The sequence below is a fragment of the Zalophus californianus genome, chromosome 6, assembly GCF_009762305.2.
Source record: "Zalophus californianus isolate mZalCal1 chromosome 6, mZalCal1.pri.v2, whole genome shotgun sequence".
NCBI lineage: Eukaryota > Metazoa > Chordata > Mammalia > Carnivora > Otariidae > Zalophus > Zalophus californianus.
Genome location: NC_045600.1, coordinates 64,757,404 through 64,784,180, shown reverse-complemented (window position 1 = coordinate 64,784,180; position 26,777 = coordinate 64,757,404). Strand labels below are relative to the sequence as shown.

General features: G+C 39.9%; 1 protein-coding gene across 3 annotated transcripts in view; it reads left to right on the top strand.

Moving 5' to 3' along the window:
- The window catches only part of AP4S1 (adaptor related protein complex 4 subunit sigma 1), a 43,165-nt gene that overhangs the window by 2,179 nt on the left and 14,209 nt on the right, over positions 1-26,777 (top strand). For 2 of the 3 annotated variants that reach the window (XM_027569658.2, XM_027569659.2), the window contains exons 2-4: positions 22,259-22,463; positions 24,975-25,061; positions 26,116-26,184. In XM_027569658.2, coding sequence (XP_027425459.1) covers positions 22,326-22,463; positions 24,975-25,061; positions 26,116-26,184 — 294 coding nt within the window. In that variant the 5' untranslated portion in view covers positions 22,259-22,325. Of the gene's footprint in view, positions 1-22,258; positions 22,464-24,974; positions 25,062-26,115; positions 26,185-26,777 lie in introns of those variants that run through there. The other variant, XM_027569657.2, reaches the window with a different exon arrangement.

The following is a 26,777-nucleotide window of genomic DNA, read 5'->3' as shown; positions in this document are numbered from 1 at the left end:
TCTTGGCAATGGTGCGAAGAGAGAAAGATACCTTTGAAGGAGACTTGTTAGACTAACAATTCGGTGTTTTAGAATGAATGGGCTCACAAATAGGATTCATAGCAGAATCTTTTGATGGAAACAGAAAATAAAAGCATCGTGAATACAACGTAAAATCCTAGATGAACAGCTGCAAAGATGTTTTCCTGGGTCATTAAATGGTGTTTGAATGAATATAATATACACTAAAAGACACGTTTAATCTTTTAAGTACCATAGTGTGTCTTTTTATGTGCTTAGGTTGCCAAGAAACATTCTTTTTTTATATATATATTTTTTAAGATTTTATTTGTTTATTCATGAGAGACAGAGGGGGAGAGAGAGAGAGAGAGAGAAGCAGAGGGAGAAACAGGCTCCCAAGGAGCAGGGAGCCCGATGCGGGATTCGATCCCAGGACCCCAGGATCGTGACCTGAGCCGAAGGCAGATGCTTAACCATTTGAGCCACCCAGGCGCCCTAGGTTGCCAAGAAACATTCTTAATGAACTAGTACGTTTCTAAAGAAAGTTAATATAGCTAATAACCACTTGTTTGAAAAATAGGACAAAAATGTTTAACAATATAATAAGGAAAAAAGGTTCAATAATTACAGCCATGCAGGAAAATTGCACATATAATTGATTGCATTAATTTTTTTTCTTCTCTACTACCAATAAAGTTTTCACTATGTGATATACAAGACCACTCAAGGTATAATTTCAAAAAGATAAAAATAGTACATCTTATTTTAACATGTCTGCTTTACTATTATTATGTTTAATGGAGAGCAGATTGGACGTGTTACCCATGCTGCCATATTTTATTTGTATATGAAATGAGATCTTAGGTCACATATTATTAGGAACTGTTTCTCCATATTATTAAGTACTCTTTTTCCATTTTGTTTATTTTTTTAAGATTTTTATTTATTTATTTGACAGAGACACACACAGCAAGAGAGGGAACACAAGCAGGGGGAGTGGGAGAGGGAGAGGCAGGCTTCCCGTGGAGCAGGGAGCTGGATGTGGGGCTCGATCCCAGGACTCTGGGATCATGACTTGAGCCGAAGCCAGACGCTTAACGACTGAGCCACCCAGGTGCCCCCTATTTTTCCATTTTATACTGACCAACATACAACCTGCTTTAAACCCTTTTAAGGGGCCTGATAGCACATAAAAAGTTCCAAAATGTGTCTCCAAGAAACATGTTTGAGCAGGTGTAATTGATCTCTGTTATGTTGGCATCAAAAAAAGAAGAACATGTGTACTTATATTTCCCACTGGTACCTCAAGCTCAAGTAAAACTAGATTGATAATCCTTCTATTTTCCTCCCCACCCACCTTCAAAAAAACACTCTGTTTCTCTTCTATTACCTATCTTATTAAGCAGCACTACATCCAGACCTGAGAGCTGGCAGTCATTGTAGTACCTGCCTTTCACTCACCCCCACATCCAATCCCTTTCTCAGTACATATTTCATTTCTATTCCTTACCTATATCATATCTATTCCATTATCTTTATTGTTGTGTTAGTTTAAACCTTCCCACCTTACTTGTTCCCCCACCTCCTGCTACCACTGATGCCAGAGTGATCTTCAAAAGGCAGATCTGATTCTATTGTTCCTTGCTTAAAATATTTTAGTGATGGGAGGCCTGGGTGGCCCAGTCAGTTAAACGTTCAACTCTTGGTTTGGGCTCAGGTCATGATCTCAGGGTCGTGAGATTTAGCCCATGTGGAGCTCTGCACACTGTACAGAGTCTGCTGGAGATTGTCTCTCCCTCTGTGCCTCCCCCTATGTGTTCTCTCTCCCTCTCTCTAATAAATTAATCTTTAAAAAAATATTTTGGTGATCACCAGATTTAGAATAAAGCCCCAATTTTAGCATAGCATATAAAGATCCTTCACGTTCTAGATCCTCCCTATCGCCTAGTCTACCATCACACCAATATGGCATCCATTCTTCTCTCCAGGCAAGCTGCACTGATTTTGGTTCCTCAAGAGCATAATGCTGTTTCATTTCATGAGAATTTAGCACATGCTCTACCCCATTGGCTTTCCTTCCCTTCTTCATTCAAAACTCAGTTTGAGTATTCTCTGCCTTCGACTCGGGTCATGATCCCAGGGTCTTGGGATCAAGCCCTACATCAGGCTTCCTGCTCAGTGAGGACCCTGCTTTTCCCTCTCCTTCTGCCTCTCTCTCTCTCTCTCAAATAAATAAATAAAATCTTTAAAAAAAAAATTGAAGTACTCCCTATTTGAAGAATTCCATTTGAGCATGTCTGCACTCACTTTCACCATGGTTTTATAAATGCCAATAATGCAATCCTTGGCCATGTTCTTCACAGATCACAGCCATGTATCTGCAGCCTTGCAGCCTGTTAGAGAGGTAGGACCCATACCCCTCTTATTTGCAACTGTACCCCCAGTGTCTGTTATAGTGCAGTCTCTACAAAATGATGAATAACTGAAATTTAGACTAGAATAATAGGTATATTTTTTCTTCACCTCAATTTTTTTGTAGTATTAGTTTTTGCTGCCATTATACCAGCCATTTCAAGGTTCAGTGACCGAAACCACCCTGAGTTCTTTTTATTTTGTTTTTGTTTTTTATAATTGACTTTTTACCCTAAGTATTAAAAGAGAAAGATGCCAAGATTTTCTCCTCTGTGAGAATATTTTTTACATTATTGTCATTGTACTTTGTGTCCATGACTCCTGAGGACACTCTGCAGTGAGCTTCTAGAATCTTGTCCTTTGTATGTAATGAGCTTTCCCAGGTAGTATTATCACCTACAACTCACCTAACTGGAACTCCCTCCTGGAACCATGGCTGAGTCATTTCCTCTCTTCAGTGTACCTTTGAAACTTCCTGTTTGTTCTATCTTTTCATCAGTCCTGTTCATCGCTCCTCCTCTCCCATTGATTCTCTTAGTTTCGGTATACTGCTGATGATCTTCAAGAGTACCTGTTCACATTAAATATAAATTTAGAATTTTAGGGTTTTTTTCCCTTTCCTGTTAGCTAACCTTAGACACCTGTGTGCTTATTCTATCTGACCAAAAAGGGATTTGTCATATTTGATGTTAGTATGTTATATCAGTAGAGGTATGTTAAAGAATTCCAGGCTTTTAGGGGCGCCTGGGTGGCTCAGTTGGTTAAGTGACTGCCTTCGGCTCGGGTCATGATCCCAGGGTCCTGGGATCGAGCCCCGCATCGGGCTCCCTGCTCGGCGGGAAGCCTGCTTCTCCCTCTCCCACTCCCCCTGCTTGTGTTCCCTCTCTTTCTGTCTCTCTCTCTCTCTCTGTCAATTAAATAAATAAAATCTTTGAAAAAAAAGAAAAAAAAGAATTCCAGGCTTTTAAATAAGTCAGGAGTAGTTAACACTAAGATGTCTTCTTCCCAGTTATTGCAATACCTGATGTACAAAGAGTTTTGACCCTGCCTTTGAGAACTGAATCACTCCCTGTAATTACTCACCTGTACATCCAGTTTTACACCTTGCTGACTATAAACCTGACATCATTCTAACAAAGAGCTCAAACTGGTTCACAAACACTGATCTAGTCATCTTTTTGCATCATGTGGAAAGGTTGCAACAGGTACAATTATCTCCATGGGGAGATGAGGAAGCTGAGATAAGAGTTCTGGTCACCCCTCAGGCCCTTAGTAAAATAGGAAGTGGGTCCTACTCGTATCAGTGAGTGTATATGTTTATTTGGAAACACAGTCTCCCTTCACTATTCCTCCTACTATCCTATCAGTGGCTCAGTATCACTATCTCTTGTTCATTTGCACTTTTGAAGTCATTTTTAGGCGATTTGCGGGTGATTTAGTCACTTGGGGAAATTTTGTAGTGTTTATGTAGTGTTTACATTTATAAATATAGAGAACAAAGGAGGAAGATCTTTGAGAAGCCCTGGCAAAACAGCCAAAGGAGCGAACCGTGTAATGCAGATAGAACAGAAAAGGAGACAGCCTTGCCCTACACCATGGTTTAACCTGCCAACTAAGATCGGATATCTACTTCTCATTACAGCAGTTGCCTGTGGCTAAGAAAATTGTAGAAATACATGCAGGGCACTTGAACTATTCAAATAATATGTTGTGTGGAAAAAAAAAGGAAAAGGACCTTCAAAGGTTATAGAAAAATAGGTACCAAAATCTTTAGGAAACTCAGCATACTATATAAAATTCTAGTCCAAGTTCATTCCTGAATTGTCTTCTGGGTAATATGAGTCAGAAAGCAGTATGCTTTGATAGTATTGTGTAATAAATAGCTAACTCACAAAGATGTCACAATTGAAGGGGAAAAAAATTGCCTGAAGCAGAGTCCCTCCTGGACGTTGGCCAAAAGTGAACAACCAGGTCCATAAATATGAGAACCAAATGACTGGAAAATGTGACTGAATGGGAAATTGCCAAAACTTTCCTAGGTAATAATTTAACAATCTTGGAAATGTGATTTGTCTCTTGTTAGAGCAACAGTGGAGAATGTTCAAAAGAATGATACCAGACACAGACTCTTTCCCTAGGAAATCTATGCTAGAGACTGTTCTCTGTGGAGAATGTTTTAAATTTGGCAAAAATTCACAAAAACTTGTGTGGTTTTTTTTTTTTTATAACAACATGTTTTTAAATGATGGTTTTGTCTTTCTATTAATAGACTTACCTGAAGAACATGACGACTACCCCACAAAAAAAGATTGAAGAATTCTTTAGAGCATTTTAAAATAAATCCTATTCTCCTTTGCTCCTTTTGTTTCATAGGTTTTAATATAGTAATTGGATATTCTAAATCATGCTGTGCATAGACTTTTTCTATTTAACTTTTTATTTTGAAAAATTTCAATCATGGGGGCGCCTGGCTGGCTCAGTCGATAGGGCATGCAACTCTTGATCTCAGGGTTGTAAATTCGAGCCCCCTGTTGGGTGTAGGGATGACTTAAAAATAAAATCTTAAAAAAAATTCAATCATGCAAATATAGAAACAAAGTCTTATGAACTACACTTGTAACAGTTATCAAGATTTTGCTGTTCTGGGGCGCCTGGGTGGCTCAGTTGGTTAAGCATCTGCCTTCGGCTCAGGTCATGATCCCAGGGTCCTGGGATAGAGCCCTGAGCCCTGCATTGGGCTCCCTGCTCAGCAGGAAACTTGCTTCTCCCCCTCCTACTCCCCCTGCTTGTGTTCCCTCTCTCTCTGTGTCTCTGTCAAAAAATAAATAAAATCTTAAAAAAAAAAAAAAAAGATTTTGCTGTTCTGAGGTGCCTGGGTGGCTCGGTCGTTAAGCATCTGCCTTCAGCTCAGGTCATGATCCCAGGGTCCTGGGATCGAGCCCCACATCGGGATCCCTGCTTGGCAGAGATCCTGCTTCTCCCTCTCCCACTCCCCCTGCTTCTGTTCCCTCTCTCACTCTCTCTCTCTCTCTCTCTCTCTCTCTCTGTCAAAAAAAAAAAAAAATCTTTAAAAAAAAGATTTTGCTGTTCTTAGTTCATCTATTATACCTTTTTTCTGCAGAATTTTTTTACTATTACAAAAATGTATTTAATAAAGAAGTTTAATATGAAAATATTTGCAGCCCCGAATTTCATATCATCGTAAAACTGGCTTATTGGAGAGGAGACAGGTAGAAGCAATTGATTGCTGTGGTGAACAAGCCTTTGTTTATACTTGTTCCAAGGCTTAAATATGATGATACTATTTCCTCATATTACCACCTTCTTGTATTGTTCTGTTGCCCACTGACTGCCATCTCGATGCGTTCATTTATCACAAGTTTCATAAAGCTATCCAATCCCTCAAAATTCTTTGGACATGTCTGCCACCATTTAATTTCAATTACAACTTCTTGTCCCTAAATTTTTCAACTTGAGAGGGTGAGCTTTGCTCATGACATTATTTGACAAGCTCAAAGAGGCCTTGAAACAGAATTCATGGTCTCCCCCACACTCCTGTGGCAGGCCCAGTAATATTTTAAAGTAAATCCCAGACATCATATTATTTCATTGGTACACATTTCTCTTAAGTATCTGTAACAGATTAGGACTTTTTTTTTATGTTAATCACCATACATTACATCATTAGTTTTTGATGTAGTGTTCCATGATTCATTGTTTGCGTATAACACCCAGTGCTCCATTCAGTAGGTGCCCTCTTTAATACCCATCACCAAGCTAACCCATTCCCCCACCCCCTCCCCTCTAGAACCCTCAGTTTGTTTCTCAGAGTCCATAATCTCTCATGGTTCAGCTCCCCCTCCAACTTCCCCCCCTTCATTTTTCCTTTCCTGCTATCTTCTTTTTTTTTTAACATATAATGTATTATTTGTTTCAAAAAACATACCACAATACCAATGTCACACCTACAAAGTAAATGGTAATATTTTAATATAATCTAATCCCCAATCCATATTTGGTTTCCCCCAGTTGTCTCAAAAAAAATTTTTTAGGAGTTGGTGACTTCAAATTAGGATCCTAACAAAATCCAGATATTTCATTTAGTTGATATGTCTTTAGGTCTTTTTTAGTTTTCCTTCCTGTCATCCCCACATTGTCATGCCATTTTGTTGAAGAGACCAGGTTATTTACCCTATAGAATTTCCCACATTTGGCTGATTGCATTTTTATGGTATTATTTAGCATATTCCCTTCTCCATATTTTCTTTAAACTAGAAGGTCCTGGATGGAACCTTTCCTTGCACTCATGGGCAAGAGAGACCCTGCCAGGCCTGCTCCCAGTTCTCACTGTGGTTCTTAGATTCACTTGTGGGGCTCTCATTTCAAGGTGGGGAGAGGGGCCCCTTCCTTTGCATGATGAGCTGGTGATTTCTGGATTCTTTGGCTCTTTTGACTCTTACAAGACCACATTTTCAAACCTCCACTTCTGCCAGCACAGCTGTGGTCATCTCGCCTTTTTTTTTTTTTTTTTTTAAGATTTTATTTATTAGAGAGAGCATGAGCCGGGGGCGGAGGGGGCTGGTTGTTGGGCAGGGGGAGAGAGACAAGCAGACTCCCCACTGAACACGGGCTTGACTGGGGTCTCCAGCCGGGGCTCAACCCCCAGACCCCAAGATCATGACCGGAACCAAAATCAGATGCTTAGCCAACTGAGCTACCCAGGTGCCCCTGTGGTCACTCCCTTTTTTTTTTTTTTTAAAGATTTTATTTATTTATTTGACAGAGAGAGACACAGCAAGAGAAGGAACACAAGCAGGGGGAGTGGGAGAGGGAGAGGGAGAAGCAGGCTTCCCGCCAACCAGGGAGCCCGATGCGGGGCTCGATCCCAGGACCCTGAGATCATGACCTGAGCTGAAGGCAGACGCTTAATGACTGAGCCACCCAGGCGCCCCTGTGGTCACTCCCTTTTTGTTGCTAAGTGCAGTTTGACTCTACTCATTCTAGAGTTCCGGGACCTTTTTTCACCTGGTTTTTGGTAAAGGTGTTGCCTATAGACTTGGATTTTTTTTTTTCCATCCTTGCTGCTATCACCTTGCATCTCTGCGCTCTTGGCATTTTGAAGTTTAAGTTGCTTGCTATTTAACCTAAAGTTATTTATTACAACCTGATATTGAAATGGCTTTATTTGACCACTGTTAAGTATTCGAGACATTTTTGCTCTTCAAAGATTATGAGGTATAAATGAGTATAAATTTAAGTATGAACATCCTTTGGGCAACATTTGGGCCAGCTCTTGTCTGACAACTTTAATATCCTATTTACATTTTCAGCGGGAGCTGTAACATGTTGCTACACTTTACTGTGAAATTCAGAAAAGCAAAAGGTGCTCCTGGGTAGAGGGCAGCCAAGCAGGCCACCTGAAAGGCCCCACATTTACCCTGACATTTGATCTGAAAGAGAATGATACTATATTCAGATACGTGTCTGCAAACTTGCCTTGGACAGCATTTTCTGGGTATGCTTTATTTATTGGAAGTGGAAAGGGAGATTAGCTGAACTCACTAAGAGGGCAAATCAGGCGTAGGAATTTTGGAAGTTTAGGTCCAATTACAAACGTTAAGCATGCTGTCGCAAATGTAGTAATACGAGTTTTACTGTCCTAAATTTTCGCATGATCTGATTGAGTCATTTTGGAGGCATTTAGGCTCCATGTTGAGATCGACTAAAAAGTAAATAATCTCCTAGAATTGCATCTTTTGTAACATGCTCCAGGGTCAGACTGAAACTGTCAGAATATGCATATTAGCCAGTAAAAGCTTTTCCACAGAGGGTACGACTGGCCCCAGCTAGATTTACACTAGTGAATGGGGAGTGGAATTGTGTATCCCTGGTCATATAACGGCCATCACTGCAATACTGGAGTCTTGAGGCAAACCTGGAGGGAAAGAGGCTCTCTGGCATCAGGTCCTTTCTCCATCATTTTACTGGGTGACCTTTGGCAAGTGACTATTCACATCTATAAGTGAGGATAAAAACAGTCTCCAACTCATAGAGCTATTATGAGGATTAAATGAATGTAGGTAAAATGTTCAGAACAGCACCTGGCTGTCTAGTTAGTACTGTGTTAGTGCTTTCTACTGTTACTATCTCTCTTCATGAGTTGCTGTTGGGTCACGTTCACACATCATATTCCAAAGAGCAAATACTGCCTCTCGGGATACAGCCGAGAAGGTCTTTCACGACCACCATCAAACATCGGGAGTATTAATTACTCATTTGAATTAACATTCATGGTGGTAGTGTCACTAACAAAAAAAAATAGATCCTGTTGGGTAAGTTAGTTGATCCCCAGACTGAAGTTTAATGCAGTAATTTTTGTGTTTCATTGCTTCTTCTCTTTAGGGTGTTAATCTGCAAAAAGAATTTGTTATTGGAGCTGTAATTTTCCAAGTGATATCTTCAGACCCTGAAAATACTGATGTAGCTTTTGCTATGCTTGATTTTAACTCAGGACATACTTTATTTCATTAAGAAGCTCTTAAAATAAGAACTTCAATACATTGCTGTAGTTTCATAGTATGATTTTCTTGAATATTTTTAAGAAAAAATTAATAGTAATTAATTTTTCCTTAAGTAATATGAGCGTTAGAGTTAAAAAAAAACTTCGCGATATTGAAACAAATTAGTTGCAGATAAATTATGGAATGATTATTTTATAGAAACATTTTCCATAATTCCAGTATTGTATTTAAATTCAATTTATAGTCAACTTTTCAGAGATATTTTTCGTAAAGTGAGATTCTTTTGCATCCCAGTGATGTTTGTTTGTTCCTTCTTTGACACAAAAAAATAGGAACCATCCACAAATCAAATTTTAATTCCAAATTGCTTTACTTTGATTTGAATTTAAAACCTCTAACATTGCACTTGATACTTTAAGAGCACTCACAGGCCTGTCATTCAAATCCTAATGTGATGTTATTAGATGACTGCTCTTCAAAAGGACAAACATAGAAGAAAAATCTGTCTTTGTATGGCTTTCACAGTTTTCCTTGGAAATCAGATGCCCAGCAAAAATTAACAAGATCTGTCTAACTGGGGCACCTGTGTGGCTCAGTTGTTAGGCGTCTGCCTTCGGCTCAGGTCATGGTTCCAGGGTCCTGGGATCGAGCCCCGCATCAGGCTCCCTGCTCAGCAGGAAGTCTGCTTCTCCCTCTCCCACTCCCCCTGCTTGTGTTCCTGCTCTCGCTGTGTCTGTCTCTGTCAAATAAATAAAACCTTAAAAAAAAAAAGAGTAGTTTCCTGAAATAAAAGCATATCTGTAAAAAAAAAAAAAACAAAACAACACCTCTGTCTAACTTAAGAAATACAGAAGTTAAATTTATGAGAGTCCAGAATATCTGGTTTGAAATATTTCCCATTTGAGTGGGGAAACTTGACTGACCATTTTATAGGAATGGGGAGTAATATATAGTACTCCTCCTTATCTTCTGGAGTTCCTCCTTATTGACACATTGTAACATCAGAATAGCAAGTTCTGGGAGCATCCCAGCTATGAGACTGCTAGATCTCTGCTCCCCACTCTCTCTCCTCTAAAACTAAGATATTAGATGTCTTTGTTAGCCCAAAAATTCGATGAAGATTCTTAGTCAGTAAGCACAAGTATTTAATTTGTGTGGCTAATTTTAACCGAACAATTAAGAGTAAGAATACCCACACAGTGGTGTTTTCTTCACTATTTCTAGCCCATGCCCGTGTTTTGTCAAAGTAAAATAGTACCCTATTTTAATGTTATTTTAAATTTCAAAATAAATTATCGTTGATGTAAAACCCAATAGAAGAAAGATAATTTGAGAAGAAAATCTTTGTTTTGATTTCAAAAGATACGTATTGTTATCTCCATTGGTGGTAATGGGAAGGTTGAGTCCCATTATTTACCCCAAAGCAGCTTTTCTATCCTAAGTGGAGGGTAAGATATCAACAGCAACAATAATAGGCTTGTGTGAACTCCAGCCATTAATTTGTACACACCTCCTACCACCACCAGACCTGATAGTCAGTACCTCTCTGGCAGATGACTGATGGAGAATCTATCAGTCCCCCACTACACACACACACACACACACACACACACACAGATGACTAATGAATAAAAATAAAACAAGTGCTTTCAGACAATGTAATGGTCTATTTATAGTATATAAATTCTTCATCCTCAGTTTTTGAAGTATGACTTTTCTCCCCCTGCCTGAATCATGATGCTGTAAAGACCTTAAAAATTCTTCAGTTCACCCCCTGATTTAGGATAGGAAGTCTGATATCTGAACATCTCCAAAAATGCAATATCTACCCTTTTCAGTAAAACTTCCGGCTTCTCTCTGATTTATTTCTATGTTTTAAAGTTACAAATAACCACACTTAATATGAATTTACATTGTATCTTGGACCAGAATTTGATGAGTTTTTTTTTTAATTTTTGTAATTGAAGTATAGTTGACATACAATGTTACATTAGTGTTAAGTGTACAACATAGTGATTCTACAATCCTATATACATTACTCAGTGTGTACCGTGGTAAGTATAGTTGATGAGATTTTTTTGATCAATTTACCAAAATGGCTTTAGGTCAAGATTTTAGAGTCATGTGAAGCTTTAGAAATCTTTCAGATATATTCCTAGAAAAATGACAGACCACAGTATTAAGATTTATTCTTAAAGTACTTTTCTACAGAAATAGGAACTTCAGGATTTCCACAGATCCTGAACTTGATTGAAATTTAACATTTTATTATTTTTTTAAAAGATTTTATTTTTAAGTAATCTCAATACCCAATGTAGGGCTCGATCTCACAACCCTGAGATCACCACCTGAGCTGAAACCATGAGTGGAGGCTTAACTGCACCACCCAGGCTCCCCCAAAAAGAAGATTTTCATCATCCCAAAAAGAAATCTCATCCCCATTTTCCCCTAAACCTCTCCTGGCCCTAATTACATTATACCTGGCCCACTGATATACTTTCTATCTATATAGATTTGTCTTTTCTGGATGTTTCAGATTAGTGGAATCATACAATAGGTAGTATTTTGCATCTGGCTTCTTTCACTTAATGTTTTCAAGTTTCATCCATTTCATAGCATGTAGGAGTATTTTACTCCCTTTTATTGCTGGGTAGTTTTCCATTGTATGTAGATCCACCACATTTTGTTCATCCATTCATCAGCTGGTGGACATTAGGGTTATTTCCACTTTTTTGGTTATTATGAATAATGTTTCTATGAACATTCATGTACAAGTCTTTGTGGACATGGTTTCGTTTCTCTTGGGCTTATACTTAAAAGTAGAATGGCTGGGGCACCTGGGTGGCTCAGTCAGTTAAGCGTCTGCCTTCGGCTCATGTCATGATCTCAGGGTCATGGGATTGAGTCCCGTGTCGGGCTCTCTGCTCTGCGGAGAGCCTGTTTCTCCCTCTCCCTCTGCTGCTCCCCCTGCTCTTCTCTCTCTCTCTGTCAAATAAATAAATAAAATTTTAAAAAAAAGTAGAATGGCTGGATAATATGGTAAATTTGTGTAAATTTTTAAGAAACTGCCAAATTATTTTCCAGAGTGACAGAGCATTTACTTTCCCACCAACACTGCGTGGGGGTTCCAGTGTCTCCACATCCCCGCCAGCACTTGTTATTTTCTCCCTTTAAAAAAAAAAAAAAGATTTATTTATTTGAGAGAGAGAGAGCATGAGTGGGAGGGGAGAGGGAGAAAGAGTGAGAACCCCAAGCAGACCCCACACCCAGCACAGAGCCTGATGCCAGGCTCGATCCCACTGAACATGATTATGACCTGAGCTGAAATCAAGAGTGGCACACTTAACTGACTGAACTCAGGGTCATGAGTTCAAGCCCCACGCTGGGCGTGGAGCCTACTTAAAATAAAATTTTTTAATAAAATTAAAAGTTTTATAGTTTTATCTCTTATATTTAGGTCTGTGATCTATTTTGAGTTAATTTTTGTGTATGATGTAACATGCATTGTTGTAATTTCTTGAGGTTAAATGAAATATTCTAGTCAGCTATAGTAAATTCTTGACAAAAGAATGGCTCTCTGCTTCCTGGAAATATCATTGTATTCCAATATATGTACAACTTTGAGAGAGACCAGCTGAGGCCATGAGGGATGGGGCTGCCACCCAGCCAGCCAGATCACCTGAATGAACCTGAGGATCTGTGGGGTGACATGTCAGGACAGCTTGCCCTCTCATCCAGCATTCTATGGATTAAGATCCATGACCAAATGAAAGAAATTATCCATAATAGTTGTGTTTCTGTTTACTCTGTTGCCTTGCTGTCTTGTACCTAGGAAGCAGTCAACTCATGTTATTTTGTCTGACTTGATATTGAGAAGGGTGAACTTCCTGACCTTGTAGGTATATACTTTAATGGGTCTTTTAATACTCTGCCACTCCATGTATGGTTCCTGCTCCAGACCTACTGAATCAGATTCTATATTTTCCTAAGTTCCCCAAGCGATTTGTGTGCTCATTAAGTCTGATAAGCACTGGTCTAGAGCAGAGCAAACTATAGCCTGCAGACTAAATCCAGTTGCTGACTGCTTTCATAAATAAAGTTTTCTTGGAACACAGCTACACCCATTTCTTTATATATTATTTATACCGTATGGGCTGCTTTCATTCTGCAGGGGCAGAGTGACTAGTTGAGAAAGAGACCATATGGCCCTCAGAGCCTAAAATACTACCTGGCTTTTATAGAAAAAGCTTTTCTGAATCCTGAACTAGGGAAAAAGAGGGAAAGTTCCCAAATGGTGATGTGTTTGAAGGATTACTGGGAGTTCAGCGGTTATCCAGGTCAGAACAGATCCTGACTGGGGCGCCTGGGTGGCTCAGTCGTTAAGCGTCTGCCTTCAGCTCAGGTCATGATCCCAGGGTCCTGGGATCGAGCCCCACATTGGGCTCCCTGCTTGGCCGGGAGCCTGCTTCTCCCTCTCTCACTCCCCCTGCTCGTGTTCCCTCTCTAGCTTTCTCTCTCTCTGTCAAATAAATAAATAAAATATTAAAAAAAAAAAAGAACAGAGCCTGACCAAAGGGTATAGTAAGCTATTTATAGAATGTATACATTGATACACACCCACCCCTCATCAATTAAAATTAATATGCTTCTTAGCTAAATGAAAATAAGAAAGCCTGAAGTGTAATTGTTGGGAATGTTAATAAAAATGAACCTCATACCTAAACATCTATAATATACTGATAAAAAACTTCAATATTTAAGCAATATAACCAAATATAACTAATATAACCAATATGACATAGACTTATATACTCAGACACACCAATAAACAAACCCTCTTCACTTTAATACAAGTACTTATAACTCTCTCCTTTTTTATCTTAAAATTTTTTATTTAAGTAATCTCTACGCCCAGTGTGGGGCTTGAACTCATGACCCAGAGATCAAGAGTCACATTCTCTTCCAACTGAGCCAACCAGGAGCCCCTCTCTCCTTTTTTTAAAAATAAACTTTTTATTTGGAATAATTTTAGATTTATAAAAGAATTGCAAAGATTGTATAGAGAATTTCTGAATATCTTCACCCATCTCCCCTAATGTCGTTTCATATCACCGTGGTACATTTATCAAATCTAAAAAAACCCAACATGGGTAGCATTATTATTAACTAAACTCAGACTATTCTCATGTTTCACCAAAAAAAAATTTTTTAAGATTTTATTTATTTGAGAAAGAGAGCGAGAGTGAGAGAGAAAGAGAGAGAGTACACACACAGAAGGAGAGGAAGAAGCAGACTCCCTGCTGAGCACAGAGCCCAACACTGGGCTCCATCGAGGGACCCCGGGATCATGACCTGAGCCAAAGGCTGTTGCTTAAGCCACTGAACGACCCAGGCGCCCCTCACCAAAAATTTTTTAAGTTTATTTATTTTTAAGTAATCTCTACACCCAAAGTGGGGCTCGAACTCACAACCCCAAGATCAAGAGTTGCATTTTCTTCCAACTGAGCCAGCCAAGCACCCCTTGCCCATTTTTTATTAATGTCCTTTCTGTGTTCAGGATCCCCTCCAGGATACCACATTGCAAGTAGTCACCATTATCTCCTTAATCTCCTCTGATCTCTGATAGTTTCTCACACTTCCCTGTTTTTCATGATCTTGACAGTTTTGGGAAATACAGGTCGGATATTTTTTAGAATGTCCCTTCATTTGTTTTGGTGTTTTTTTTTTTTTCCTACTGTATTTTCATGATTAGAATGGGGCTGTGGGTTTAAGGAAGAATACCACAGAGATGAAGTACTCTTCTCATCCCCTCATGACAGGACTGATGATGTTAGCCTTCATCACTTGGGTAAGGTGGTGTGTGCCAGGTGTCTCTACTGCGAGGATACCATTTCCTGTTTCCACATGCCGCCCTTTGGAAGTGAATCACTAAGTGCAACTCACCCTCCAGTGAATGGGCGGGAGAATTTAAGCTCCACCTCCTGGAGGAGAGCCTCTCAACAGATACACAGGTATCTCCTATTGAAAGCCTTTCACTTTCATGAAAGACCTACTTAGTACCCATTTTCATTAACTGAAAGAAATCCAGAGAGGATTTTCACTTTTACTGAGAAAAGGCAAAAAGCAAAAATAGTGTTGAGCATTTGTTTTGCAGTGAGCAGTCACGAGGCTGCATGCACCCGGGGCAGCCAGAGGGACCCTACCGAGCTCCTTCCCCGGTACCTGCACTGAGCATGTCAGCATCAAGCTGGCACAGCTTTGAACTGTGTCCCTGAGCGTCTGTGCTGTCTCTCCATTTATTTTGTACATCCCTTAGCAAGATGTGTCCTAAGGCATCAGAAAAGCCTAAGAGAGGTTATTTTTTTGTGTCTGGGAATGCTGAAAAATTTTCCCCATATAAATTAATAGTAATCGCTTCTTTGCTTTATTGCCATTTTGGCTTAGAAAAGGTTTCCCAGGAACAGTCTACTTTCAGACAGCAGGGGAAACCTGTTCCTGGGATCCTTCTGTCCTGGTTATTTATTTTTTCAATCATGTATTTAAATCAGTACTACTAATGTATACTTATTTTATACTTTGGGTAATAATCTGATACTATGTTATCTGTTGTCCAAATTGTTCCAGCTTTGGCCACTGGGAGCTCTTCCAGATTGTCTGGTCTGTCTTTTTTTTTTTAACAGGCTTTATTGAGATATAATTCACCTATTTAAAGGGTACAATTCAGTGGCTTTTATATACTCGCATTTGTTCAACCATCATCACAACCCTATACCTCTTAGACCTCCCATCCCAAACCCCCATCCCCTGGCAACCCTTAATCTATTTACTTTCTCTATAGATTTCCCCATTCTGGACATTTCATATAAATGGAGTCATATAATATATTGTCCTTGTGACTGGCTTCTTTCAGTTAGCATGATGTTTTCAAGGTACATCTTTCTAATCTATTTTTGTTTTTTTGCTTGTTTGTTTTATTTTTTGTTTTTGTATGATTTCTGTCTAGTCTCTATAATCTTTATTCAGATCTTGCTTCTACATAATTGTAATCCATGTGGGTATAGAATTTGGTATTCTGATTTGGTGACATTATTGTATCTACATTTTCCCATTTTTCTTCTAGTCTGCATATTTATTTTCTTTTTTTAATTTTTGTTTAAATTCAATTAACATATAATGTATTATTGGTTTCAGAGGTAGAGGTCAGTGATTCATCAGTCTTATATAATACCCAGTGCTCATTACATCATGTGCCCTCCTTAATGTCCATCACCCAGTTACCCCACCCCCCTACCCCCTCCCCTCCAGCAGCCCTCAGTTTGTTTCCTATGCCTAAGGGCGCCTGGGTGGCTCAGTTGGTTAAGCGACTGCCTTCGGCTCAGGTCATGATCCTGGAGTCTCGGGATCGAGTCCCACATCGGGCTCCCTGCTCAGCGGGGAGTCTGCTTCTCCCTCTGACGCTCCTCACTCTCATGTGCTGTCTCTCTCATTCTCTCTCTTTCAAATAAATAAATAAATAAATCTTTTTTAAAAAAAAGAGCCTCTTATGGTCTATTGAATATTTATTTTAATGTTAAAAAATATCAAGTTGGTGTTCATTTAACACTTGGTTCTCAGTTTGTAATATCTGAGCTTGTTTCATTTTTTCACTATTATAAATAATGTTACTATAAATATTTTCATGCCTGTGGATTTAAAATTATACCTTAGGATAGATTCCCAAGACAGAAATGGTTGAGTTAAATGGTAGAACAATTTTCATGATTTTTTTGGTTAAATTCTATCAAGTCTACACTGTAGAATATTTGTAACAATTTAAGGGACCACTCACAATGTATACATATACCTGTCTGTTTCCTTATAATCTTATCAGCATTCCTTTCTAGTTTAATACACAATAAGAGAGGAAATGAAAGTAGTCAGTGTGTTGAATGTTTTACAAGAATTACATCATTTACCTCATTTAATCTTCCACTGCCACTCTAAGGTAGTTAACGGAGCTAGGGCTGGATGCCAAAGGCTTCCAGGGTCACAGCCAGAGGGCAAATACCAAAGGTCAAGTCCTGGAACATTGCAGAAATCCAAGCCAGGCCACTAAGAACTAAGGCCAGAGAAAGAATGGGAGCCAAGGCCCTGGATCAAGGGGACAAAAACCAGGAAAGTCTGAACTAGACTGAGTCAACAGGAAACGCTCCTGATGAATTCCAAAACACATCACTTCAGTGCCCTTTTATAGGATCCAGCCAGGGCTTTGTGAGTGCACCTGGTTCATTCAAAGGTACCAGAAGAGAATAAACACCAGGCTAGTCACTTGGCATTTTAGAGTTTGATCACATTTAGGTTTAAAAAATAAAGTTGCTACAAATGCATGCATATTTACGTGTAAATGTATAGAAAGTCTAGAAGAATATGCACTAAACTTAAAAACATTGGTTTTACCTTTGAGAAGACTGACAGGCTTTGGTGCAGGAGTTGGGGTACCAGGGTACTTTATGGGTTGGCTTTGTTTGAATACTGATGTGATTTTTTTAAAAGATTTTATTTATTTATTTTGACAGAGGGAAAGAGACAGCGAGAGAGGGAACACAAGCAGGGGGAGTGGGAAAGGGAGAAGCAGGCTTCCCGCAGAGCAGGGGAGCCTGACGTGGGGCTCAATCCCAGAACCCTGGAATCATGACCGGAGCCGAAGGCAGACGCTTAACGACTGAGCCACCCAGATGCCCCGTGATGTGATTTTTTTAAGGAAAAATTATCACTCAAAAAAAGTCTTCATTATTTCATTCGTTCAACAAACACTTATTGGATATTCTCTTACACTAGGCACTGTGCAAAGATCTGAAATAAGATAGGAACCCTACTCACAAGTTCATGTTCTAATATAGTGTTTTTCAAACTCTGGGCCACAGTTCTTTAGTGGTTTCTGAAATTAAAAATCATTGGATCATATTGTATTATAACCTAAGGTATAAAATAAAATATCCATGAGTCCCTACTGATAGAAATAAGTGATTGAGTAAATAAATAATAGGGTATAGTAGACAGATCACCTGCACAGTAGAATTCCAAATAGTTTACATAGGTACTTCTCCCTCAAGGAGATGGAACATAACTTCCCACCCCTTAAATGTGGGCTACATATAATGACTTCCCTCTAAAGAGTATGGTATAAAAAGGGGAAGGATAACTTTACGGTACAGAAACCTAACAAAAACTGTCTCAGCCAGATGATCAAGTTCAGTTTCAACAGTGATATATCATGTTGATAGTATGTGCCTTTTGTGTGTTGGGGCTCAGTCCGTTAAGCATCTGCTTTCGGCTCAGGGTCCTGGGATCAAGCCCCGCGTTGGGTTCCCCATTCAGCAGGGAGTCTGCTTCTCTTTCTTCCTCTGCACCCCCGCCCTCACCGCTCATACTTGTGTGCTCTCTCTCAAATAAATAAAATCTTAAAAAAAGAAAAGAAAAATCCATATATCTATGTAACCCAAACACCTCACAACTACATTTTTTATAAAATGTCACAAAAATCACCAGAGTACAATACACACAGTATGGGTAGGTATTGTTTGGTGATCATCATATATAACTGAATCAGATATATATGTACCTGAATGCTGGGTCACAATAAAATTGTCACAATAAAGTAAAAATCACTGGTCTTGTAGGAGAGCTTAGTATGTAATCAAATAATGATTACATAGGGCGACAAGTTTTGTAAGATACAGTAATGTGTTCAAAGAAGGATAGCTAGCGGGGCGCCTGGGTGGCTCAGTTGGTTAGGCGACTGCCTTCAGCTCAGGTCATGATCCTGGAGTCCCGGGATCGAGTCCCGCATCGGGCTCCCTGCTGAGCAGGGAGTCTGCTTCTCCCTCTGACCCTCCCCCCTCTCGTGCTCTCTCTCTCAAATAAATAAATAAAATATTTTTTATTTATTTGAGAGAGAGAATAAGACAGAGAGAGAGAGAGCACGAGATCCAAGAGGGTCAGAGGGAGAAGCAGACTCCCTGCTGAGCAGGGAGCCCGATGCGGGACTCGGTCCCGGGACTCCAGGATCATGACCTGAGCTGAAGGCAGTCGCCTAACCAACTGAGCCACCCAGGCGCCCAATAAATAAAATATTTTTTAAAAAAGAAAGGATAGTAGCTAGCTCTTTATGATTAGCAATAAGGGACTGGGATAGGCAGACTTCACTGAAGAAAAAGTGATATATTATCATAATGATTTTCACCAGTACTTGTGTAGCCCTCACTATGTGCCAACTGCCAAACCCAGTTCTAAGAACATTACATATACTAACTCCTCTAATCCTTACAACCCAGAAGGTAAGTACTATCTATTATTATTCCCATTGTACCTTTGACTGAGTACTAAAGGTTAAGTAACTTGCCAAGGATCACAAAATTAACAGTCAAGCCCCAGTTCATGCTTTTGACTATTATACTGTTATAAGGACTTTATGTTTCCCTGGAGGAAATTTGCTTTTTAACTTGGAGGATTTTATTTCAATCAATTTTATGGGGCCAAAAATGTGTTTGTCTAATATTACGTGTGTGTGTCTTACAGTAATCTGATTCTGAGGTACATAAAAAGCCTTTAGAGCTAGAAAGGATATTCGTCATCATCAAATACCACTTTGATTGCTAGAAACTTCATACTCTACTGTTTTCATGCGTTGTATTGTTTGGTATTTTCCAAATTAAATGTTCAGCAGCATTAGAGAACATTGACTTGATCGTTCCCAAAGCTACCTGAAGTTGATGCTTGCTTGGTAAGCTTAAATGAACATCTGATGACACTAATACACTGAGTGAGGCAAAGAGGCAATGTGATAATTAAAGACAGCATCAGATTATGAGTCAGGGGGCCAGAATCCAAGACTTCACTCTACATCTCAGATTATCCATTTTTCCATCTGCAAAATGAAGGGAGTGCACATCAGGGATGACAGATATACAGTGCATATGTTGCCACACCCTGCTTCCTAACCTGCACCTGACATACTAATCGTTCATAGCATCCATTTGAATCTGAACAGTTCCAGAATCCTTCCCAACACGGTGCTCAAAGCAGCAAATACAGTTAGTCACAGTTGGCACCCAAGTTAAAATCTATTTGTCATCTTTGGATGACAGTTTCAGAATACACCATCAGAAATATGAAAACTATACCCAATTCAGTATGCATTTCAATTGTTCTAAGTCTCTCTTTTCTCTAGGCATTTAGTTTGTATCACATAGGGTCCTCGGACATTGATCTGCTCATATTCTACTATGACTATACCAAACTCCCTCATCTTGGCCTTTGGGCATCCTGGCATCCTTTGTGTAAGGCTTTCCCCAGTGAAATTTCCCTTCTTTTTCTGTCCTTGATTCACACAGTCTCTTGGGTGTGGAGTCCTTCAGGTCCTGGCAATCAAAACATCTTCCCCAGCCTTGTGTGTCCTTGAATGCAAAGAGTTTTGTAAACAAAGGAAGTTCATACCTGCTCCCTGGCCACTCCCAGCACTTGTCTAGGCATATTCTTTCCTTATTACCCTACCTCAGTTTCATAATTATTTGATTTCTCTCCTCCCTGATGATTAGTAACCAGGATTGGTGCTTAAAGCATTCATCTTCTGTTCTCAAACATGTACTTGTCTCTGAGTCTCTACATTGTATATTTCGGCTTTGTGTATTTTATAATAGAGTTTACAATTTTACTTGTCCACTTTATTACCACTGTGTAATCCTACAGTTACAAATTGTGTAATTGTTTATGAGCATGCAAAACAAAGATGATGTATTTGAGCCTTTATAGATGCCTTCAGCTACTATTTTCAAGGCTTGCATCCTAATGAGTATCAATTCAACACGCCCTTGTTTGTCATCCTTGCTCCTGAAGTCAGTGGGAAGGAATGCTGTGCTTGTTAAGGTGGAAACCAATTTGATCCGTTGGTGTAACATCTCGATGGGATCATTTTACATCTCATTTTACCGTAAACTTAATGCAGCCAGGGCATTTAAAGGCAAAGGTTTGGCCATGAATACCTTTGAGACAATATCTTTTTCTTTTTTTTAAAGATTTATTCGTTTGAGAGAGAGGGAGAGAGAGCGAGGAGTAGGAGGGGCAGAGGGAAAAGGAGACAAGCCGGCTCCCCTCTGAGCAGCGAACACCGACAGGGCTCGATCCCAGGACCCTGAGATCATGACCTGAGCCGAAACCAGGAGTCGGACACTCAACCGACTGAGCCACCCAGGCGCCCAAGACAGTATCTCTTTCTTCTAGCTGGCAGTTGGAATCCAGAGTATAAGATTGTAATTTCTAACTTTTGTGAAGATCGTTTTAAAATATCTTTGCTAAAAGGGAATAAAAGAATGGATGGTAACTTAATTTACTGGTCTCCAGCCATAATTTACTGGCAGTAATTTGTAAGGAGAATAAAAGCAGCACTTAATACCAAATGACTAAACAGAGTATGTTGCAATCCCACCTACAGTAGTGAGCTTATCTTCCTGGAAAAGGGAGTGAATGACCACAGGCCTCCCCCATGGCACAGCTGCCCTGTCCCCGGCTGAGCTGGTCTACATAACATCCTGTCCTGTGCCCTGGATGATCACGGCGGCCCAGGCTTTACCAGCCTGGGCCTGGCTCTTTCCAGCTCTTCATGTTTGAAATTATTGTGAGATAACCACCTGTCTGATACGGTTTAGGAAATAAGAGATGAACTGGGAGGGCAAAGAATAATACAAAATGTAGTCCAAGAATTATCCCATAATCTGTTGCAACATTTCTGTAAAATTATTCCATATTTTAAAAGTTCATTTAAGAGGGGTTCCTGGGTGGCTCAGTTGGTTAATCGTCTGCCTTCAGCCCAGGTCTTGATCCCAGGATCATGAGTTCAAGCCCCACATTAGGCTCTGTGCTGGGCATGGAGCCTACTTTAAAAAAAAAGTTTTGGAAGATAACTAATGAAAATTTATGTTTAGTTTTTTTTTATAGATTTGATTTGCTTATTTGACAGAGGGAGAGAGAAGGAGAGAGAGCATAAGCAGGGGGAGTGGCAGGCAGAGGGAGAGGGAGAAGCAGGCTTCCCGCTGAGTAGGGAGCCCCACATGGGGCTCGATCCCAGGACCCTGGGATCATGACCTGAGCTGAAGGCAGACGCTTAACCGACTGAGCCACCCAGGCATCCCAATGTTTAGTTATTTATTAAAACCTCATTTAATTCATAGGAGTGAAGACCAGTATTATCGGATCACATTTTATTTACTTCTGGTTCATCTATAGAACACATCTAATATTATTCTTTGAGATGTTTGATTTTAGCTTTTTGTTGTTCTTTCATCCTTCAGGTTCTAATCACAGGCACCCTTTGACATAACTTTTGAACTATCTGGAAAAATATTGCCCAGAAAAAAAATGATAAAATTTTTCCTCATGGTGAATAAACAAGGACAGACCCGACTTGCTAAATACTATGAACATGTGGAGATCAATAAGCGTACAGTTCTGGAAACGGAAGTCATAAAGAGCTGTCTCTCCCGATCCAATGAACAAGTAAGTTTCTGGTTCTCTCTTTTATCTCCTCATTCAACTAGGCAGTGGCAGATCTGTTACTACTGAGTCTCAAGGGCCATCAAGTTCTTTGAACTACATTCTTTCAACAGCTATTAGGGAAAATAACAAATGAAGTGAATGAAGACTGAAGCATAGCTCGCTCGTTTTATATCCCCTTAAGGAAAATACCAACAAGGAAAACCAGGAAAAGCCTTGAGTTCTTATTTAGGTCAGCATATTTGTTCTCAAATTTATTCCAGCTAATAGACATACCTTCTTTTTTTGTCCATATGAATTTAGCCTTTACAACTCTTAGGGGTGCCCGCAGCAGGTGGCTCGCTTTAAGCCAAGAGATTAAGGTCAGATGATTGGTATAGAGGTGAACACTGGAGACCCACTTTGTGCCAGAGAATACTAGCATGATTCTCATGTAGAGCATAGTTTTTTTTCTGCTTATCATTTTTGTAAACTTAACACCAATATAATATCCTAGAACTAGTGATTTAAAAAACAAAACAAATTTTATTTGAACTTGTCTTGTTTTATGATGTAGATGGGGTAAGCAGAAGTTAAAAATTCATATGACACAACAAATCTACACATTCTGTCAAAATTGAGGTTAAACAAAATCATTAAAATCATAACAAATAATTTTAGGAACTGAGTCTATTTTTTACAAAGAGGTTTAATTGGAGAATTACTTAATCAGGGTTCTAAACTTTGAGTCTATTGGAGATCACTGAACAAACTGCAGCAAAATCAGAACGATTGTTTAAATCACCCATTAATTTTGCCAGTTCTCCATTTCACAGCATATGTAGAAAGGCTGTGGGAACCACTGCTAGGTCTTAAAATATTAAAGTATACCCGTGCTCAGAAGTTACATGTTGGAACTATGTTTCCCTTGGCTTCTAAATTGATTTTCCAGTCTCAACATCTCAGAGTCCTCTTTGAATTACTACTTTGGCCTGCCATGGCACACATTGCTTCATGTAGTTGTCAAAGGGAAACAGGAACTATTAAAGGGCTGTGTTAATAGTCACATACTTTAAATAAAGATAACCTCCAGAAGTGTTCTTCTTGAATCTTTCTGCAGAAGGCAGGTACTGCACAGTTTCAAACACCATCTTCACAATACGTTACCCTTTGAAATATATGCTTTGGAACGAATATATTACTAGATATTTTTGAAGCATTCTGAATTCTTTTTTTTTAAGATTTTATTTATTGAGAGAGAGAAAGCGAAAGAGAGAGAGCATGAGCTGAGGGGGAGGGGCAGGCAGAGGGGAGGGAGAGGGAGAAGCAGACTCCCCACTGAGCAGGGAGCTTTTTTTTTTATAAATGCATTTTTCTTTTTTTTAACGATTTGTATTCATTTGTCAGAGACAGAGAGAGAGAGAGAGCGAGCACAAGCAGGGGGAGCAGCAGAGGGAGAGGGAGAAGCAAGCTCCTCACTGAGCAAGGAGCCCGATGCGGGACTCGATCCCAGGACCCTGAGGTCATGACCTGAGCCGAAGGCAGACTTTTAACGACTGAGGCACACAGGCGTCCCTGAGCAGGGAGCCTTAACTAGGGGCTCTATCCCAGGACCCTGGGATCATGACCTGAGCTAAAGGCAGACGCTTAACTGACTGAGCCACCCAGGTGCCCCCTTAATTATTTTAGATTTTAAAAGGAATCCACTGGGCTTTTGGATAATTAGGCGCTGAAGTAACACAATCTCAGCTTAGTTTTTATTTTATCCACAAAAGTGCTTGCTACTTTTTTTTTTTTTTTTTTTTTTTGGTCCTGAGAGGCTTTGAAAAAATGTTCTTCAGTTCTTTCAGATAGGTTGTGTTTCCTTGAAAGATCCAGCTGAGCAGAAATCACACTGGCTCTACAGTGAGCCAAAAATGCAGAGTGGTACTGCACTTCTTACCTTTATCCTCATTTTATTTTATTTTAAAGATTTTATTTATTTGACAGAGAGAGACACAGCGAGAGAGGGAACACAAGCAGGGGGAGTGGGAGAGGGAGAAGCAGGCTTCCCGCGGCGCAGGGAGCCCGATGCGGGGCTCGATCCCAGGACCCCGGGACCATGACCTGAACCGAAGGCAGACGCCTAATGACTGAGCCACCCAGATGCCCAGAGAAGAAAATCTTCTTTGTCACGTTGGCTTATTTTCATGTTGGAGGCAGTTTAAAATTATTCAGTACCTTTGCCTGCTGATTTCCACACAGAGCAAAGCAAAGGAATGAGAAGGGGTACAGGTGGGAACCCACGTGGATGCTCCAAGCCTTTTTTCCTAGACCCCTTGTCTGCCTCCCACTAGAGATGCTTCCACGTAGTCCCCCAAATGCTGTGAGGCGGCAACCAACAGGCCACCAACCAAGATTGTGTAACATTTTAATATTGCATATTTCTGGGAATGTGTTGACCGATACAGAAATCAGAACTTAGAAATTATGCAGGCCCTTTTGAAGAAATCCATGGCAACCATAGGAATTAATATCTAATTGTGTTTTTTCTAGTGTTCTTTCATTGAATTTAAGGATTTTAAGCTGATATGTCGGCGGTATGCAGCTCTCCTCATTGTGGTTGGAGTTAATGACACTGAGGTACGGTAACAGAGGAGCCTATGGAAAATGCAAGAAAATTAGGAATAACAGCCTGATTTTTTTTTTAATTTTTAAAGATTTTATTTATCTGACAGAGAGAGAGAGAGAGGAAGAGAGCACAAGCAGGGGGAGCGGCAGGCAGAGGGAGAAGCAGGCTTCCCGCTGAGCAGGGAGCCCGATGCAGGGCTCAATCCCAGGACCCTGAGATCATGACCTGAGCCGAAGGCAGACGCTCAACCGACTGAGCCACCCAGGGGCCCCGACAGTCTGATTTTTATTCCTCCTTAAATTGACATTTTCTTCTCTACTTGCCTATCTAAGAATTATCTTGACTCCTAAAGGATCGTTTCTCTATCAAGGCTAGGGAAAGCTGTGTGGAAGAAAAATATCTAGGATTTCTCTTGGATTCGATGAGTGGCATATGGGGAAGCACCAAACCACAGACAGAATGCTTTCCTCGACCCTAGGCAATACCAGTGTCCTGCCCTTGTTCTGTGTGGCCCAGTTTGGCAGCTTAGACAGGTGTAGAGGCCATTCAGTTGTGGCATGAAATATAGGCTGACAGATCAGAAGCCAGAGCAAACTATAAATATGATTGTGTTATGACTGAATTTCCTCAGATTTAGTTCACCTTTCCAGAAACGTCAGTCCCAGGTCAACAGAACCTAAGGCTATTGAATCCATGAAAAGCATTTAAGATTTAAGATACTTCAGAATTTCAGTTGATTGTTTTTTATCCGTGAACCAAACCTAGAGGTAGTTTCCCATCTTCCCAAATGGAAAATTGGTGGCATGAAGAACCTGAAACACTGTTTCAGCCAGTGATGATAAATTCAGGGAGCAGAACTCAAAAACCCTAAACACGAGACTCGATCTGGTTTCCTTCCCCTAAGTTCATTAAGGACTTAAAGTCTTAGAGGTGAAGGTTTTCGATTTTCCCTCTATGGGTAAGCTTCTTTCAAACAAGTGAGTCGTAGAACTATTCTGAATATTTGTCAGTGTCTAATTTATACATGGGCCATACTAAAACTAATTGTACCCTTTTTTATTTCAGAATGAGATGGCCATTTATGAATTCATCCATAACTTTGTGGAAGTGTTAGATGAGTACTTCAGCCGAGTGGTAAGTCTAATGACTAAGAAATGGTTTATGTCCTTCTCCCAGTTTCCCAGAAATGGTCTATATCAAGAACCAGTGTTCATATAGAGCTTTACCATGTAAAAGTTAAAACTCAGATGATGCCACATTTTCTTTACCTTTCCTTCTGGCTCATCCAAAGTGTTACAAACCACTGTGTGCTTTAGATCTTTATAAAGAACCAGTTCTACAAGCCTAAGAACCTCTTACGCCTTTTCTTTTAATTAAGAGACTTGGCTATTTAACTTTCTCTCTCTCTCTCTCTCTCTCTCTCTTTTCTGTTTCCCTTCCTAAGGCACTAGGAACCTTTTTAGTTTAGGAATCATTTCCATCCACACTTTTGCTTTGATAGTCAAAACCAACTCCAAACCAAAGGAATACATGAGTTCCTTTCCAACAGCCCCCTTTTTAAAGATTTCATTTATCTCTCTGAGAGAGAGGGGGGGTGTGCGTGCAAGAGTGGGGAGAGGGGCAGAGGGGGAGAGAGAGAATCCCAAGCAGACTCCCCCTGAGAGCAGAGCCTGACACGGGGCTCGATCTCATGACCCTGAGATCATGACCTGAACCTAGACCAAGAG